Source organism: Symphodus melops (genome assembly GCF_947650265.1).
Source record: "Symphodus melops genome assembly, chromosome: 10".
In the NCBI taxonomy this organism is placed as follows: domain Eukaryota; kingdom Metazoa; phylum Chordata; class Actinopteri; order Labriformes; family Labridae; genus Symphodus; species Symphodus melops.
Window position 1 is genome coordinate 10,836,877 of NC_136700.1, and position 18,928 is coordinate 10,855,804.

The window sequence follows — 18,928 nt, forward strand, 5'->3', positions numbered from 1 at the left end:
TGACAACAGCCATGTGACTTTAACCCGGCCCTCTGATTGGCTGGTTATTCGGAGCAATGATAAGGGACCATTCGCGGCATCAATGTTGTGTGTGGCTGTCATGGAGACGGAAATCTAGACTTTTCTAATGCAGGGGTTCTCAAAACCTTTTTTTGACCATGGACCCCTTTCAGATGAGAAATGTTTTCCAAGGACCCCAGTCATTATTGTAACGTTGATAAGCATACATTAATACAATGTACTAATGTACTTTGTAGTACTTTGTAACGGGAGAATTAGGCTACATTGACGCTTTCCAAGTACTTTATTTCATAAATGTTGAGAAGATGTTGGCTCCGGGTTTTTTTTTGTATTGTGATATGAACATTTGTTTTCTTTTTTCGTTGTGACTATGAAGTGGCAGATATGTCACTATCATATCAGATCTATTTGCAAAAAACTAAAGTGGGCGTAAGTATTAGACAAAGTAGCTGATTTTATGTGTGCAACAGGTCCCAGTTTGTAGATATGCTTTTTGAATGATATCCTCCAGCACACTTTCACATTTCTTTGTGAATTATTTTGCAGACCACCAAACTGTGGTTCACCTGGGGGTCCTGGGACCTCACTTTCTTTAATCACTGCTCTAATGTCACTTATATGTGCCTTCAATTGACCAACACTAGGGTAATCAAAGGGTTTGAAGACATGCAGCCATATGATCAAAGTTTTTACTCACTTGAAGTAGGCACTTATAGGCTATAGGTACAGCTTACTTTGTATCCTTCCCATAAAATTATCATGTTATACTGCTTTTATTATTACATTATGCCACTTACCATTTGGAGGGTACAAGGGTGACACACAGTGTCCCAGACTCAGTATAGCATTACCATCTGGCTGTTCCACAAATAGGCCACAGTGTTGACTCTACACTGCCTTGAATCCCAGCTCAGGGACACGGCATTGAACAAACACAAACACACAAACAACTGATTTGTATAAGGGCGAGCAAACGTGATAAGGCAGATGAGAAGATGTTTCCTCCAGTTTCATATTCCACGTCATAAGATAAGATCCTCAGTGGGAGTCTTGTTACTTTTAGTAAGTCACTGAATGAAAAGGTCATTTCGATCTATCTGGAGCAGCAATACATATTTGTTGTAAAGAAGGAAAATACCGTTTTTATAAATGTGATCCTATTAACCCACAAAAGCAAAAGACATTTATCACTCAAAAATCACAGGTACCTTTATTTACTAAGGTTATTAAAAAAGACAATACAACCACAATTTGACAAAAAAAAAAAAAAAATTCTTCAACTGGGTAGAGAAATTCATCAGGAGGGTCAAAATTAAAAACTTTGTAACACCCTAAAACAAGTCAGAAAGAAAATGACGTGAATTTAGAGTTGAGTCAATCGTCCCCTGAAACACAAAGGATCCTCCTGGTATTCTTCAGGGCACAGGACTTCCCATGAGCCTCTCCTGCCGCAGTGAGATCAGTCTGTTGAGCCACAGCTCCTCTGCCTTCTCCTTGTCCATGAACAACTGCAGGAACGTGCAGAGAGGACATGATATAAGTATAGTAAAGGTACAAGACAAAAGGAAACCATCAATCAAAAGCAAGGACAGAGGATAGCCTTAGAATGTAGTTCTGTGGTTTAGACGAACAAGTGTTGCTTTCATTTGTTTGTAGTGCAAAAACAATTAAAAAAACGAAATACTGTACATCTAAAAAATATAAATCATCTGCGTCCTCAAAGCTGGGCCTAGCAGTGACAGAGAAGGCCTACATATGCGACTTGTTTTCGTCCCAGTACATCAACAGCAGTGATGATAATGAATGTAAGAGGCCTATAAAGCTGCTGTAAGTGCCTGATGAATGAACACATCTGTTTATTAGGAAGTAACATAATGACTATAGCACCAAGAAGCAAGGCGCTGAGCCATAGGGAAACAATTTGAAGATCATTTCTATATCAACTATGTGGGGGGGGAGAGGTAATGTTGACATGCTGGCTGTGTACATACTGTACATCTACGTGATGATATATGTGTGTTATTATGCAGATTGTACAGCAAAGCCGTCAATCCTTCACTCCTAACCTACGCTGCTTACAGCTGCTGTGCGTGTTATCTGTGTGTTACATTCAACACCAGTGAGTTCTTGTCTGTCGGCCCTGCACTGGTGTCACGGTGCTAATGAGGCTGTGTGTGTGGGATGACAGTATCTGGGCCGGGCTAATGGGACTCATCTGTTCTAATTGGAAGTGGAGCTGAGGCCGGGGCCCGCCTGGGGCATATTGCTGCCATACATCAGCCTGTCTGAGGGTGTGTATGTGTGTGTTTTTTAGGCTGGGGGGCAGCCTGTGTGTGTGTGTGTGTGTGTGTGTGTGTGTATTTGAGGGGGTTATCTGCATACGTCAGGGCATAACTTAGTTTCCCCAGTGGAGATAGATGACTTGGAAGCCCCAGGGAGCTTTATTGGAGTTTAAAGTTTCCTTCTCGTTTTTCATCATTGGTCTGCAGGCAGGGGAGGAGGTGATGTTAGGAGGCTGTAATCTACTGTACCACGCTGTCCTATACTATATGAGGCAGAGTATGCGAATATGCTGGAATGCTGTAAAAAAAAAAAAAAAAAAAAAAAAAAAAAAAAAAAAAAGTGGTGCTAGTTTACGATGAAGCAGTTTTTTTACTTTTAAAGGAGAAAGTTTGCAAAGTTTGCCCAGCAATCAATAAGCAACCCTAGTTATAACAAGAAGACAACCAAAAGATAAAATAAGATGTAAGATCATATTTTGCTGGTTGGAAGCTGTTTTGTTTGGTGTTAAAAAAGTCTGCATGACAGCTTGGTTTGATTTGGAAATAAACCGAAAAACTTTAGACCTAACGGGTTGGCCTGATGTGAACTTACACTGGGGTGGGCGAGCGTGTCCCTGTCGTTGTAGACTATGGAGATGGGAAGAGAGACATCCTGAGACTCTGTCCACTCAGACTCCTGCTTAATGTCTGCTGGCTCAGCCTGTAGTCGAAGAAACAACATACAAAACAGCTCAAATGTTTAAATTGGGGGCGGGGGACACATTTAAAAAGTGTAAAATATTTGAACAAAAAAATTGCTTTCACCTATTACAACACACACTCACTTTACTATGTTGGTATATCACGAGGTCGGGGCAAAGAAAAGAATCATGGTGTGCAAAATAACGTGTCCAGCAGGTGGCAGCGAAGTCTGACTCATGTAAAAGGCTTCAAGAAGAAAGTGAACTTATCTTCAGGATTTGTATCCTGAATGTGATTTGAACATCTTCTTTTTCTCATATATCTGTGTGTAAATGTCCTCACCCTCATGATCCACTTTATATGACCTGAGAGGGAGTCTTACTGTGCCGCTGCAGTGTGACTACAGTTACAGACAGAATCAGCTTTTTGACTCTTCAGCGTGGTCACTAAAGCCACAACATCATCAAACATGTTTCATTACTGTTGAAGCCAAAGGATGAAAGTTCTCCAGTCCGAGCTCGTAGAAGGAAATGTGATATTCACAACTTTGTACTCCTCCGTCCCTCGAGGTATTACTTAAAACCTGAATAAGCTGCACATTTTGGAAGGATAGCCTCTCTCCTTGTTGTACATCATGAAGAAAAAAAATATTAAATTGAATACTCTGCCAAGTCTATTCATGATTCAAACACTCCCTAAAGCAGCCCCGGAGCAAATGTTTACCCAGTTGGAAAGATCTTTTTAAAATTCATTTGGCAGGATACGTAAAGTGAGTGAAATATAAAACATTCAGGCTAATAAGTACGGTGATGTGCCAAATAGCAGAGAGGATGACTGCTCCTCACAATTGTTGGTGAAAAATGCTGAACATACTTTTTTTTTATTATTATTATTTTTAATTCATGCAGCCTGTCTGAAAAAAACCTTTCAAAAGATTTCCTGCAGTTGAGAGTAAATGTCCTCATTAACACTCACCACCTTAAAGTCAGTCATGACCATAGCTCATAGCTTCAGGGTTATAAACAGTCAAACTAAAATGACTAACATTTATATAAATCCTGTTTAAGCCTCAGCTCTTTTTTTAAAGGTTTTTTTGGGGCTTTTTAAACCTTTATTTAGAGATAGGGCAGTGGTAGAGTGAGAAATCGTTGAGGGAGAGAGAGTGGGAACAACATGTGGAAAATGAGTCACAGATTGGATTCAAACCCCGGGGCGCCCGCTTCTAGGACTATAGCCTCTGTACATGGGACAACGAGCTGGTGTTGGGGGTCTTAAGACCACTCTGACTGGGCAGACTCCAGATTTTAAATCAAGACTGGTCAAGACCACCACTGATCGGCCATTTTTCCACTTCTTCACTGTTAATAAAAGGATAATGCCTAAACTTCAATTTAGATGTCATTTGATTTTTTTTTACCAAGTTACGGCCGCAACCTTCCTGCTGCTACAGTCTAAGTGAAGGACACGCCCACTGCACACATTTCAGATTTTTTTCTTTTTTTGTTTTTTTATCTGATTTTTTTTTTCTTCTCGTGGTAATGTTCTGTGAGGGTATTTTAAAAAGGGAATTAAACTTTGAAAATGGGCTTTTCCATCTGTTGAACAATGAAAGCAGCTCCCATCTGGATAGTTGAATACAGGTTCAGTAACAGTGAAAGAAATGGGCCTCTAGGATAAATTAATAGTGCAATCAGGGCAGTCTATCCAGGCCAGGCTGCAGCTGCGTGGCTCTTGCTCTTTGTCAGACTCACCAGGACGAGTCCCAAACGGCCGTACATGTTTGCTGTCAAATGTTGTCGCCTATCTTTTGAAAACAGCTATGATCCCCAACAAATCTAATTCCTTCTCCTTCAGAGACATTTCAATAATGACTCGTGTGTTTTGTCTGCATCTGCACAACCAGAGGGGGGAGAGCGAGACACAGAGACACTGGCTGCTGCCTGCTGTGGCTTTTGTGTGGGTGCTGCCGCTTTGGAGGCGGCGAACACTGGAGCGTCTGATGAAAACCGTCTCAGGTCGGAACAAATGGCACTGAATGAATGTTTGATTTGGTCTGGGCTGTCTCTGGACAGACGGCACAGCGTTGCAGAGAGGTAAATTCAATAAGAGCCGGAGTGAAAAGGTAGCGAGAGTGAGGGGCCGGGAGAGAAAGAGAGACAGAACGCACCTTTATATCATCCCTGGATGATTTGAAAGCTTGAGGAACAAAGGAATCACTCTCGATGGCCTCGAGTTCCTTTATCCTTCGCACTTGCTCCTCCAGAGAAGTTCCCTCTGAAAACACATGTAACACAGAAGAGAGGCTGTGAACAAAAGCACACACACATACATGTCCAGGTACACACAAAGGCACAGCTTTCCCATGTCATTTTCTGAAAGGCACCAGATTTCATTTGGATTGGGTGTAGTTGATGGTACGTTATCTCTGTGTAATGCTCTCTGACACATTCAATATCAAATATCTGATATTCCTCTATTTTCATATTGGTCTCTATGAAAAAGAACTTTTTCTTAGCCAAGGGCAAAGAGATGCTACAAAAGGCAAGAGGGGGAAAAAACACTAACAAGATAATATCCAGACAGTGAATTACACTCAGATAATGCATTCTAAAATAATCAAAATATGAACACAAACTCACTGCAATGGAATTTCATTATAGAGACTAAATGTGATTAGTTTTCATGTATCAGGAAGAATTTTCCTCTGGTTCGTCCAATCATACAAAAAGACTGAAAAGGTTTCCAGTAAATTACTCTCGGATATAAACACATCAAGATTCTGCATATCAGATAATACATCACTTCAAGAATTCAAGAGCAGTCTCCGCAGCGTAGGAGGGCAAAAATAGGTGTGCCAGGAAAGTTAGCAACGGGGGGGGGGGGGGACGTCAGAGTCTGAATGCTCCCATTATTCTCTGGCTGTCAATCTCTCTGCTGATCAGTCAATATTCATCCCTCCCTCTCCCATCCATCCGTCCTCTCCTGCACTCTCCCATCTCTCTATCTGTCAATCCAGCAGACATCCATGTTTCCCTGCTACACTCATGTAGGCACCAGAACGGGTGCATACGTGGAAACGCACACAGAGTTTCTACATGTGCATGTGCGTTTGCGAACTTACTCTCGCAGTCGTGGCTGGCGTAGTCCGTACCACGCACGCACGCACACACGCAAGAACAAAAAGCATGCAATCGGAGCTAATAGCTGGAATTAATTCAATCTATTAGCAGCTACAGTAAGAGTGTCATAACAGATCTTCTGGCCGTGGTGTTTAATGAATAAATGAATATTTGTTCCGGCTTTCACAGCAAAGCAATACATGTGACCAGACACACAGACACACGCACGTGTGCACACACAACCTATTATAGTTCATAATAGCGCTCATACAAACGGGCTTTAGATTTAAATGCACTGCAGAATTGGACAATTGAGTGACAAGTGGAATTAAACCTTCCTCTATGACAGACTATGGGCTTGTCATCCTGTGCAGAGAGATGTGAGCACAGACGCATCGCACAGCGACTCCAAAAATTGTCATTACCTTGACTGGGCTGCTAGATGAAGACTAAACACTGGCCCAATATCCTCCTGGAGACTGTGGCCTGTCCTTCACAACACTGTCATCGACACATCCACGGCTGGATGAGTGAGTGTGTGTGTGTGTGTGTGTGTGTGTGTGTGTGTGTGTGTGTGTGTGTGCGTGTGCGTGTGCGTTTGGAAGGAAACTTAACGCCTGTGGCTGGCTCTCAATTAATCCAGTGCAAATATATAGTACTTTTAAAAAGATCTCCTATGAGAAGGAATGTTCTTCATAGTGAGGGTTCACGTACAGAACACAAGTGGCCATGCCGACATGTATCTACACTAACACATAAATACCATATCTATTGGCATCTACAGGCCTGTCTGATCATGTGCACTGCAGGAATCCATTAAGTCCTCAGACTTTTTGACAAACACATTATTAGTAGATAAAATGGCTTTCAATATGGTGTTTGTCAGATGTCAGCAGGAAAAGATATGTATTTCATGAGAAAATCAAAAGTAATGGACTTTGAGTGTGGGCCTAGCGCGCTTAGAGGCAGACAGAAATCAATACTGGAGTCGGGAGAACGCACTCCGCGGCCCAGAGAGGTCAAAGTTGATATTTAATATAGACACATTATCTGGCAAATTAATTTAACAGGTCGACTGGATTGTCACCGCATTAGGAACGCATCTCTGTCAGCGATGAGAGGCAGATGAAGTGAAAGCTGAGACGAGAGAGAGAGAGAGAGAGAGGGGAAAAAAACAGTTAAATGTAGTGTCCTGCTTCAGAGCAGGTTTTTTGAAAGCTCTCTGTTTGTTTGCATCTTCAGCTAAAACAGTTGACAGTGAAACAGAAAAGCAACTCCAACTCAATCAATACACTTGTATATCTGCAGCTTGTGTTCATGGACAGTGACTGAACGACGTGTGCTGACGTTTGTTTGTCACTTCATGTCTGTACCCATGTTTGTGTTCTCGTGGTGTGTGTGTGTGTGTGTGTGTGTGTGCGAGAGCATATGTAAAGAAGAGGGAGGCAGAAAACTCATTTGCCATCTCATTACTGGAATGAGTTGGACAGATAAGCGCCGCGCAATCAATACGCTATTGTTCTCTCTAAATAGCTGTTTGTCCACCTCATTGATTAAGAGCAGAAGACAGGAGAGAAAATCAAACCAGCCAATGAACAACAGATTTCAGCTCCTCTCCTTCAGTGTTGAAGATTGAGAGCTTTAAAACAGTAGTTACATATCCACAACAGCAGAGGGAGCTGTTCAACAACACATGTCTGTACGCTGTATGAGCAGAGAGAGAGAGAGAGGCCTTGGGGCGATGGCAGCGTCGTCTTTGTACACTTGACTTTGGTGTACAGTTTGTCAATCAAGAGCAGCCGTGCTGACTATATTGCTGCTGCTGATTAATTCCAGTAATTGAGTCTGCTAGTGTGCCGGCTAAATTACCACAGCACTTGTTTTTGTGGGGAGAAAATAAATAAAAAGGATAACTAAGTGCCTGTTTTATGGAGGTCTTGCAAAATTGCGGCAAATCTTTGACAGTGTTTTGGAATTATAGGACATATATATATATATATATATATAGCTCAGAGGTATTTAATAAGGCACACTGTGTGACTTTATTTATAGTGAGTAATATGGCAAGTACAAGAATTATAACTGGGACTTTTCACGTCAGGAAAATTGGGACTCCTATTTAATTTTACTAGTGCAATCAAAGAATTTGAATATTTTTTCAATGTGTAAGTGGAAAAAAAAAATGATTCACAAAGATTTGTTTTAATTAAACTGTTTGAAAAATGGAGAACCAGCTGTGTAATTGTTTAAAGAGCACTGACAAAGAGTCTGCTGCGAAGCCAACAAGGATACAAAGCTAAGATCTTGGGACACACAAGGATAAACATTTACCTCACTTTTGTTACCCACACCCTTCTTTCACATGCACACGCTCACAAGCAGCAGCAGCAGCAGCAGCAGCAGCAGGCTTTTGGCTTCCCAGGTTTCAATAATGGGCCTTCCCCTCCCCAACCCTCTCCCAGCACCACAGTAAAGATGTGTAATTCAATGCTCAATTTAGGGCTGTCTCGGTGGAGATTTTTTTGCCTGCTAATTGATAGAAATTAAGCCATTAATCAAGCCACTAGCCATCATTCAACCCGGGGAAGATGAATACAAACTTTCATAATAACCACCTCACCCATTTTAGCCCTCATTAGCATTAATTTTTAATGTAATTATGCTATTCTTTTACACTGAGCTCATAAATTACTACTCTTTTGTTGCTGGCTGGCCTTGTAAAATCCAAAGTAATGCTTTGTAGTCTGATCTTTAAGGCAATTACTGGCTTCTTCACTCTTTTATCTCCCTGCATTTCCAATAACCTGCTCTCTAATGATTTATCTCCGCTCTAAACCCCCCGTGCCCCCCCCTCCCTCCAATCCCCTTACCCACTCGTTCTGTCTCTGCACCAGCGGCCAACTGCCCCGCTGCCAGCCTCCGCCTCCTAAACCACCACCCCCCCCCCCCCCGTCCGCCCACATTCTCCCCATCTCTTTACAGCAGCTCCAGAAACATCAGGGATACACACAAACACGGGCGCTTGCCTCCACCGACTTAACTGTATTAACACACTCACACGTCTGCGTGTATTCAACGTGTGTTTGTGTGTGTGTGTGCAACAACTTTGTTTACTATCTCCTTTAGTCATTTTCCAGCTCGCCCTTCATTAGTGAACATCCAGCTCGAGCAACGGCGACAACATCAGGGGAATGCAGAGGTAAGAGACTGCCGCTCCATCTCCATCTCTCTCTCGTCAGGTCTCTGGTGGGTCTTACCTGTAGGCTAGCTGCTCTTGTTTATGTAACCCCTGAGCTGGATAAACACACACGTATACACTCGCATGCACACACTGGCAGAGCTTGGCATCAAACAGCTGAGTTAAGCTTAGCAAGGCTGTGTGCTGGGGGCGATAGAGGGGCTCCGGTCTGGCCCTGTTTCTCAGCAGCAGCAGCATCCTGGCTGCATCAAAGTCTTTACCGTACGATTCTCCAGGCCCAAACAACGAGCCGATCCATACACAGGAATTACACTGAACAACAACAGAGGCCAAAGGGAAACAATAGGTTACTTATTACAATTAAAATGAGGAGATATCGCTTTCAGCACCATATGAGGTACTTTACTTTCAGCATTTTTTTTTACACTGTCAAAAAAAAAAAAAAAAAAGGTAAACTAATGCAACTTTTTAGTGACTGGATCCTTTTCTGCTAACCAGATATTTTGTTAACACACAGTAACAGATTAGGTCCATCCCATAGTGTAGAGCAGAGAACCACACTTACTTACAGTACGATATAAAAGGTGTCTGGTGTGGGCCTTGGTTAGGTAATATTTTAAGACTGTATTGATTCGAGGGCCACTGACAGGTTCTGATGCAAGTCCTGGAAATGCATCAAGTAGCTAATGAGCAGCTATTAGGCCCATCGATTTGCTGATTTCAATTGATAGCTAGCAGGCCAAAGCTGCACGTCAATATTTGCATAACTAATACCCTGCAGCTTTAGGCATTGAAAAATGAGACCTCAATGAGAAACGGAGACAGAAGGGGAAAGAGAGAGAGAAAAGGAGAGGAGGTAAGGCAAGACAAATACAGAAACCTAGAGATTAAAGTAAAAGGGGAAAGCAGAGACTCCCCCTGAATGATCAAAATGATCTAAACATCAGGACCAGCCCAAGATTTTCAAAATTGGGGCAGCGAACCACCAATGGCTGCGATGCAACAAGGATGAGATGTGACGCCGATGCCCGTCTGACGCCTGTGGCTGCCAGAGGGTCAACAGGTCACACACAAAACGAAGGAAAAATTCTGACAGGCTGGGCCAGATGTCCCAAGGAGCGTGTCCCCAAGGAGCGCACGCGTTTGTATGTGCGTGTGTGTTTGTAAGGCGTGTTTGAGCAGAGTGATGTCCAATGATGGAGCAGGTGGCTAAGCCAGTCTAATGTGCATTCCCCCGAGACCACACGCATAATACACACAATCAGGCGGATATTACCCCCACCCCTCTGCGAAAAGAAAAAAAAAAAAGCTACATGTCTCTATAATGTGTGTCTGCCAACAATGCACCTTCAACCACAAACACACACACGCCGGCTGAGTGATCCCCTGTGGTGCTCACCTTGTTATCACAGTGTCAACCGGTCTCTGTGGACTTGGTCGTCGTGACAACTCCTGTCACTCTCATCAGGAGCCTGTCACTCATCACTGATGCTCCAATCTCTCCTGTCTAGCTCTAATATTAATGATCAGCTCTGCAAGTTCTCTGGAACTTATGGAAACAAATGCTCACTTTCTGTGTATAAAATGTCCTTGGAGCTTTGAGCATTATTTGACCTTTGCAGATAAAGGCATGTGATACGTTTATGGGATATCTTATGTGATATCTATTTGGCATCAGGAAATGAAGAGCAGCTGGTGACTGAGTGGCAAACACACACACTCCTCTAGTGTCTCCGAGTGATAGCGATCTCCCACTCTCCAGTCAATAAAGGTCTGAATGATGAATTAAAGACCCAAACAACCTGCTAATGACAGGATGACATGGCAGCCACGCGCCATGCTCGGCTATCTCCTTCCACATCTTCACTCATCCCTGCCTCTGCCTCCTCTGACGTTCAACCACGCTCTGCTCATCTCTGCTCTGCTCTCAACTCCCTCTCCTCAGCTGACCCTGGAGTAAAAGAAAATACTGAATATTGTCCATGATGTCTTTATTGTACCAGGAAAATATTCTCATTGAGATACAAGACTTGTTTTTGAGAGAGTCTTGGCCAAGATAGCATCATCAAAGTTTCAGACCGAGAACAAACGACGGATAATACGACATCGATCAACAAATCAGAAGCGTTCAGCAGAGAAACATACAGTCGTCCAATGGTCCGTTATTTTCCTGCTTTTTAAAATCTGCCAAGCACACGAAACGCTAGTTTCTAGGTGACTCTGCAGCTCATCCAATATCTGAAGCCAAGGACGCGAAGATTTCAAACAAAGTTATGATGTATGTCAAGCTGGCTGAGCACAAGTGTCGCCTGACTATTTGTTTGTTCCTGAATCTCTCACACGCTCCTCAGGCTTCATTTAAGAGGCTTGATTTGACAAATGTTGTCGAAGAATTAAACAAATGCTACACTCACGCCTTCATATACACACCGCTTGTGAATAACAGCTTAATAAAAAGCTGTTGCCAATGTTTAAGTGTAATTGGATCATACAGAGAATTGACCATTTATCAGGGATGACATGTTTATTGTCGCCGTGTTGACGTAGCTCTCGCAGAGTATAAATGACGCATTCATCGCCAAAAAAAAGGGTCTACCTTTCAAGGAAATAATACAAACATGGAAATAAAGCCATCTACTGTATATCTACGGCATAAAAGCCAGCTATTTATCTGAAATTCTAGCTAAGAACTGACTGCTCCTGCTGACCTAACTGCACCCTGCTTAAAGGTGCTAACCAAAACCAGGTGTGTGTGTGTGTGTGTGTTTCTCTTGCTATGTGCGCATGTGTGCGAGTGAGACAAAGAGAGAGGTATGAGTGTTAGCCGATGTCCCGTGCCTGTGCAGCATCACAGAATCTCATTAAATAGTGAAGCTTTCACAGGCTGAGCGGTGAGATCTTCAAGATCACAGCCACTTTCTCTGCTGACGGGAAATTCCTTGTATTTGTATCACGCGTTGTTTTCTTACTCTCAAAATGTCAAAAACAGGTAAAAAGTTCCACTTAAATCTTAACTCCATATACACACGTCCTAGGATTTCTATTGTTGGATATAAAGGATTTTCCCCCCCCCCTGTGACACTTGTGTGTTATGACAATTTTAAGTAGGTCCTCAGTGGTAAGGGCTGGGTACTAAACCCTTTTAACACACAGATTACTTAGGACAGCTTTCATTAACTGTCAAATGGGACAGGCTTTGAAAGATAATGGATACGTGTTGTTAAAATACAGCAGATACATAGATGAAGGAGTCTCTGTTAGACTCAAGGAGCTCTTTATTAAGTGCTGTGCTGTTTTAGCGTGATTGGAATAGAGTCCTGCCCTGCCCTTTACCAGAAATAACACGCATTTGACTGCATTAACTTGATGTGTGCTATGTGGGCGCCAGTGTGTGCGTGAATGCGTGCAAGGGAAAAAAAAAAAAGAAAAGAAAAGAAAAAGTGCAGTGGTCTCCATTTTTCGATTGCAGGCTGGTCAGCAGCTCTTTTATGAACAACTCTATAATTAGGAGAAACACCGCATAGCTAATTACTTAATTGGAGCAAGGTCTTTAAAATGAAAATGATGTAATCTGAATCCAGGAAACAGGCTCGATTTTCACATACATGAATTTAAACACACACACACACCTTGTGACATACAGTCTTCTTGACAGGTATCCATCAAGTAACCAACTCTTTCTCCTTAGTTGGATTGTAATTGATTCTTTTACTCTGCTGGCACCTGACAGAGAGCATGTTTGTGTGCCTACAAGGGACGGAGAGGCACACGGTCTCCTGTTAGTGTGGTCTGCTGCAAACTATATTAGTAAAGGTCATGGCAGTGTGTGTGTGTGTGTGTGTGTCTGAGCAGTAATTAATTAGGCAAATGTCGCAACCACCTCCTCCTCTCCTGACCTCACTTGTTGACTTCTGACCTTGGCACTGTGTGATATATTACTTTTCATCTTTTCTATTGCTTTCCCCCTGATTTAAAAGGGAATCCCTTCGCGTCACAAACCCAGGGTGACATCATCATTTGCACGTAAATCCAAGCCTCTTCTGAATTACAGAGGAGGAATGCATGAATTACTTCATGGCTCTCATGTCCAGTCAGTGTTGATTGTTTGTACGACTGTCATCGGTGTGAAAGTGGGCATGAACAATCCTTCTCACTAAAACAAGTTAATAATGTAAAAAGTACCTTATCGGACACTCACTCCGCTGAACTCCACAAACTTCCCTCTGTACTCCTCTGCCTTATGATACAAGCTGCAGAATCAAGAATCTAATAACAAGGTGCAAAACATAACGGTTCATAACGGGTAATCAGGTTCATCTGCATCTGTGTAAAACTGAATGGACATTATTAAATGTGGGTTTTTTTGACAGTGCTGCATACCAAGGAAGACTTAAAAATGATCCTCTTCTGTGTAGTACATAATGATAAAACAATACGTTACAATAAGGCACGAAATAAAGCGATACTTTTTTTAAAGTGAAAACCATGGGGATATGGTGTATTAAAAAAACCAAGGCAGTAGCAGTCAAATATTTCACCACATTAAGGTCAAAGGTATAAATACAGGTTTCCAGAAACCCAAGTGGCGAATTGAATTAATCGTCCATTTAAACAAAATGTACTGAGTTCTTCACTTGGGAATTGTATCTATTGTAGTGTTTTTTTATGTACTGGATTTATTGTCCATTAGACGTTTACTTCTTACTGTCTTTTTTGATCCGAAATGGGCTGGGTAGTATTAAAATAAAGATAAATAGGTAAATCATCTTGTGGATGATATGTGGATATGATCTGATTCTATATGATCATATCACTTAGAAACAAAGAATGATGAATGAGAAAGTGGTGTTTAAGCTGATACTGCTCTTGTATGTTTAAATTTAGATCCTGTCGAGGATGTTTTACAGAAGAAGAGATCTCTGCAGAGCCATGACAACAAGGGAACAGTTGTGTCTAAACAGAAGTGCAGTAATGTGTCACATGTTGATTTGAAGTTGGTTCAACGTAAGAATTAATCATCTCATTTCTGTCGTGTTTTTAACACGTTGCTCCGTGTTTGCTCCCATATATAGAAAATGTGCTCTCGTAGACTTCAACAAAGTGAACTTCTCTTAAAAACGCGCACACATAAACAGCCTCACTTCAAGCACACTCACAAAACCATATTACACCCCCCCCCCAACAAATGCACGAGCTGTTAAGTGACCTCTGATGTCTAATGACAAACCTGTCACAGGCCACCACATGGCCAGAGCCACCCAGGATGCCAGCACTTTGACCTGTAGCAGTCTGCGGGTGTCTAATCGCAGCCGTCTGACCACCCTGTTAGACCGCACCAAGTACACTGCTGCTGTGTATGATCATGTCCAGACGCAAAGCAAAAGAGCGTGTGTGTGTGTGTGTTCGAAAACTACTTTGACAGACTGGGAATGTTTTCAGTTAAAGCTGCAAACTACTGCGCTACATTTATGTGGCTGAAATGGTCTCACTGACTTTATAAAGGTGTTCAAAGTTTATTTTTTCAAAAGACGAACTTCTATTTTGAATATTAACGTCAAAGATTTTGAATTGTTAATTTTTTGTACTTCTAAAGTAACTTATGTATGTAATTGTTGAACATAATTGAACTAAAGACAGATTATGCTTCTTATTTTCAACAAATTTTTGGAAATACGATCCTAAACCGAAACATAATCGACAAAAATCTGGTACATTTCTCAGTCTGGTGATTCAGGCCAGGTTGCACATCGCGATACTGGTAGCAGGTTAATTGATAAGGCTGACCTCAGGAACGATTACCAATCACAAGGGCTAAAGGGTTGCTGTCAATCATCTGTCCACTTGACCTGAGTGAACACAGCCTGGGAGCCTGTATGGTCAATTTCTGTGTCATCCGGCCTCCACCAGCGATAGCACGGCTGCTATCAGGTCAATCATGTCATTCCATAGATATCCTTATAAAAATGATTATGCTGTAGGCTCCATTGCTACAGAAGTGACACGCACACACACAGACACACATACACACAACGGGAGGCATCAGCATCCCATTACCCTGGGACAACACGGGGTCACATGGGGTTAGCAGAAAACGGCATGTGCCTCCGCTCGCTCACAGGACCAGCAGGACACAAGGTCACCTAATCACCCCAGCGCACCATCTCTGGGGGGGGGGGGGAGAGAGAGGTGGGGAGGGGTTGGGCTAAGGAAAATCAACTTTAAATTTGCAGTGATGAAAAATCAATAGCGCAGTAATTGCTTGGCTTATCACCGTGCAATAAAACAAATTGGGAGAAGAAGGAAGGCAAGGAGAGGGCTGGCGTCCATGCTTCACGCCAGGTTTTTTTTGGCTGCAGCGTGTTGGGCTGAGAGAGAGAAAGAAGGAGAGAGTGAACCAGATAAAGAGAGAGAGAGAGAGAGAGAGAGAGAGAGAGAGAGAGAGAGAGAGAGAGAGAGAGAGAGAGAGGAGAGAGAGAGAGAGAGAGAGAGAGAGAGAGAAATACGGGAGAGGAGGGGGGAGAGAGAGAGAGAGAGAGAGAGAGAGAGAGAGAGAGAGAGAGAGAGAGAGAGAAAGAAGGAGAGAGTGAACCAGATAAAGAGAGAGAGAGAGAGAGAGAGAGAGAGAGAGAGAGAGAGAGAAATACGGGAGAGGAGTTTGGGCTTCAGTGGGCCAAGGCAAGGAAAAAAAAAAGGTCTCCTCGTGATAATTAAATCTTCTCACACTGATTTTCTGCCAAATTTATTTCCCCAGGGACCATAACTCTGATTCAGTGCTTACAAGCCTTGCATAACTAATCATTTCAACGTGGGGGGAACCACAAACCTGAATGAATAGGCAGGAGAGAGGAGAAAAAAAAAAAAAAAAAAAAAAGAGAGAGAGATGGCTAGACATAATCAGCGGCACTATTCATGTCTAAATCACTCATTATTTAGGCAGGACAAAAATCAGAAATAGGCGTGGAGCATTTCTTTCTGTAGGATTGTGCTTTCAAGTGAAGGTGTAATTGATTGTCAATGTGCTGCTTTCTTTTTTTTTTTTTCACAGGCAGAAAACGTCCTTTAATTCCTGGAACAAAAAGAAGCCATAAAGCCAATGAAGTGTCGGCTCAATATTCCTCTGACTGTTCCTGGCATGATTGTGTTGAACATAATAACACAACAAATAAGGCCATTTATCTGAAGTAACGACAGGAGATGAGGCTAACTCCTCTGATCAATACCGAGTCGATACAAACCAGATTTTCTTACATCAAAATCACTGAGACAGATCTTCCTTCAGCGCAGAGTGCACAAGAGCAATACAGAGCTTCCCTGGAGTCCTGGGGTGGATCATATAGCCGCTGAAGAGAAGACAGTTTAAAAAAAAAAAAAAAAGGAAAAAAAAGTATAATGCTCCATGAGAGAGGATGCTGGGAACTATAATTATAGCTGGGTATAATTCAGACACTCTCCCTTATTGGTTCCCTGTGTTTTAGTTAATGTGATGAGATCACGGACACCAGATCACTCGTGTTTACCAGCAGATGAATTTCACCGCTTGTCCTTCAAGTGGCAGACAGAGCAGTGCGAGGAAAGCGTGGCGCGGCACGCCACGCCACAACCCCCTAGTAATTAAAACATTTAAAGCAGAGCCAGCCCCCCTGTGCTCCCTGGGTGTGATATGGGGGTCACGCGCCTGTAGATTCTAATTTGCGCGCCATTTGTATTCATGACAGGGACGTGCTAAATATTTAACAGCAGCCCGGCAGGAGTTTTGTATTGTTAGGCTTTCCAGGTCAAATAATTTGATTTCGAGGCAGATTACATTAAGCGTCAATGTCCAAGCCACCACTCTCACTTGCCTCTCATTTCCTGTCTTTTATTACAGCCGAGATAGGCCAGAACTGAAGGGATACGGCTTTGGATTAAACAAGAGCTGGTTATCCATGGATTAGTTGTTATTTTCAATTAGAAAAGGAGATCACACCGTCTATTACCGACACACACACACACCCACACTGGTATTGTATGCTGAGCGGAAATTTTAGCTGACTGACAAATTGTCTAGCGGAGCATGTAATAACACCTAACAAGAGAAGTATCATTTCAAACAAATGATGAAGCGGGCACAGGCACCCGTACACTTATCACTCTTATATTGATTGTCTTTCACTGACGCATCCTTCAGTTGTTGAGGATCTCTCTTCTCCTCTATACGTTGAACGAGCGAAGGAGGAGGGAAACCGAATCCAGACATTTTCTGCTCCGGTCGAGGCCTCGTGGTGATTGACAACAGAGCTAGTTAAGCTGTGATGAGGCCTTAATGGATGCTAGGTCGAGGAAGTGAAAGGGGGGGGGGGGGGGGCTGCAGCTGAATATTTAATGGTCATATAATTCCTGAACACAGACACACACAGACAGGTACACACCCAAGCCATGACCTGTCCTACACACCGCGTAATTAGGGAAACAGTCCTTTCGTTTAACTGCCAAAAGAGCAAACTGTAGGTATATATTCCCCTAATGATATGGGTTAAAGAGCTATTATACGTCTCATTAAAATATATGATCTCCCAATCTGCTGCTGGTTTGAGGTAATGGGGACAGAGCAGCAGAGGGGCTGAAATACCAACTGCAGGCTATAGGCTAGTGTCCAAGCCAGATCTACATAATTCTAGATGTGGCTGCTGCACAAATGAAATGATGTTTCTGTCAGCGCCTCATGAACCACACACAGAACAAAAACTTCAGTAGAGTGTGTGTTTAGAGCCGTTTGAAGTCGCTTGTAAGTGTGCGTGAATGAAGTGAGGTCATTAAACATTTGACACCAAAGCCAACGGGTGTCAATGGTGTCAGAGTGAGAAAGGAAAGTAAAGGTTAGGTCGTTGTGGTTAGGACTGATTTGATGACACACACACACACACATACACACACACACACACACACACACACAGGTGCTGAATTAGTAGGGCTCAAGGGAATACTTTTCACATTTCTCTATTTTAAATCAAAGATTAAATCCTCTCTCCGACTGTCTGAATGAAACGTTCTCATGTAAGTGTAACTTTAATGAACGTTAAAAGTTACTGTGCACTTAACTTCAGACCATTATGTTTGTAGACGACAGGTGATTAGTCTGTCAATAGTTTCCTTATTTATTTATAAAGTTTAAAGCTACAGGGGCAATTAACGATCAAAACATTTCTTAGCTAACAGTTTAGCCATCATGGCTAATTTTCAACTGTAGTCCCTCGACAGTCAAACGTTCCTCATTTCTAGCCACTTGTGTTTAAGCACATAAGATACCTAAACGCAGCACAACAAAGCACGAGACAGAGGCCCACATTAGTGGTGCGACAGCATATTCATGAAGACACATGACATCTTACAAGACACAAATAGAACAAAATATGCTTCCACTATAGAGTATGCTCACATACTAGATTTTCTTGATGCCGGATTTGAAGTAGATTTTAAATGAAGGATATGTTACAGTCTAATAATTGATGATCACATTAACTTAAAGAAGGCTGGAATAAGACTCTTATTTACCTTAAAAAATGATCTAAAATGCTTCAGGAAATTAGAAAATAGACGCTCAATTGGAAAGTTCAGACATAAATGGTTGAAGTCAACATTACACTTAA

At 42.3% G+C, this 18,928-nt stretch overlaps 1 protein-coding gene across 1 annotated transcript in view; it reads right to left on the minus strand.

Moving 5' to 3' along the window:
• Positions 1-1,204: 1,204 nt before the first annotated feature.
• rsrc1 (arginine/serine-rich coiled-coil 1) overlaps positions 1,205-18,928 on the minus strand; it is a 104,594-nt gene continuing 86,870 nt past the window's right edge. The window contains exons 8-10 of the mRNA XM_079354936.1: positions 5,152-5,258; positions 2,896-3,003; positions 1,205-1,529 (exon numbers count right to left, since the gene is read on the minus strand). Coding sequence (XP_079211062.1) covers positions 1,437-1,529; positions 2,896-3,003; positions 5,152-5,258 — 308 coding nt within the window. The 3' untranslated portion in view covers positions 1,205-1,436. The remainder of the gene's footprint in view (positions 1,530-2,895; positions 3,004-5,151; positions 5,259-18,928) is intronic.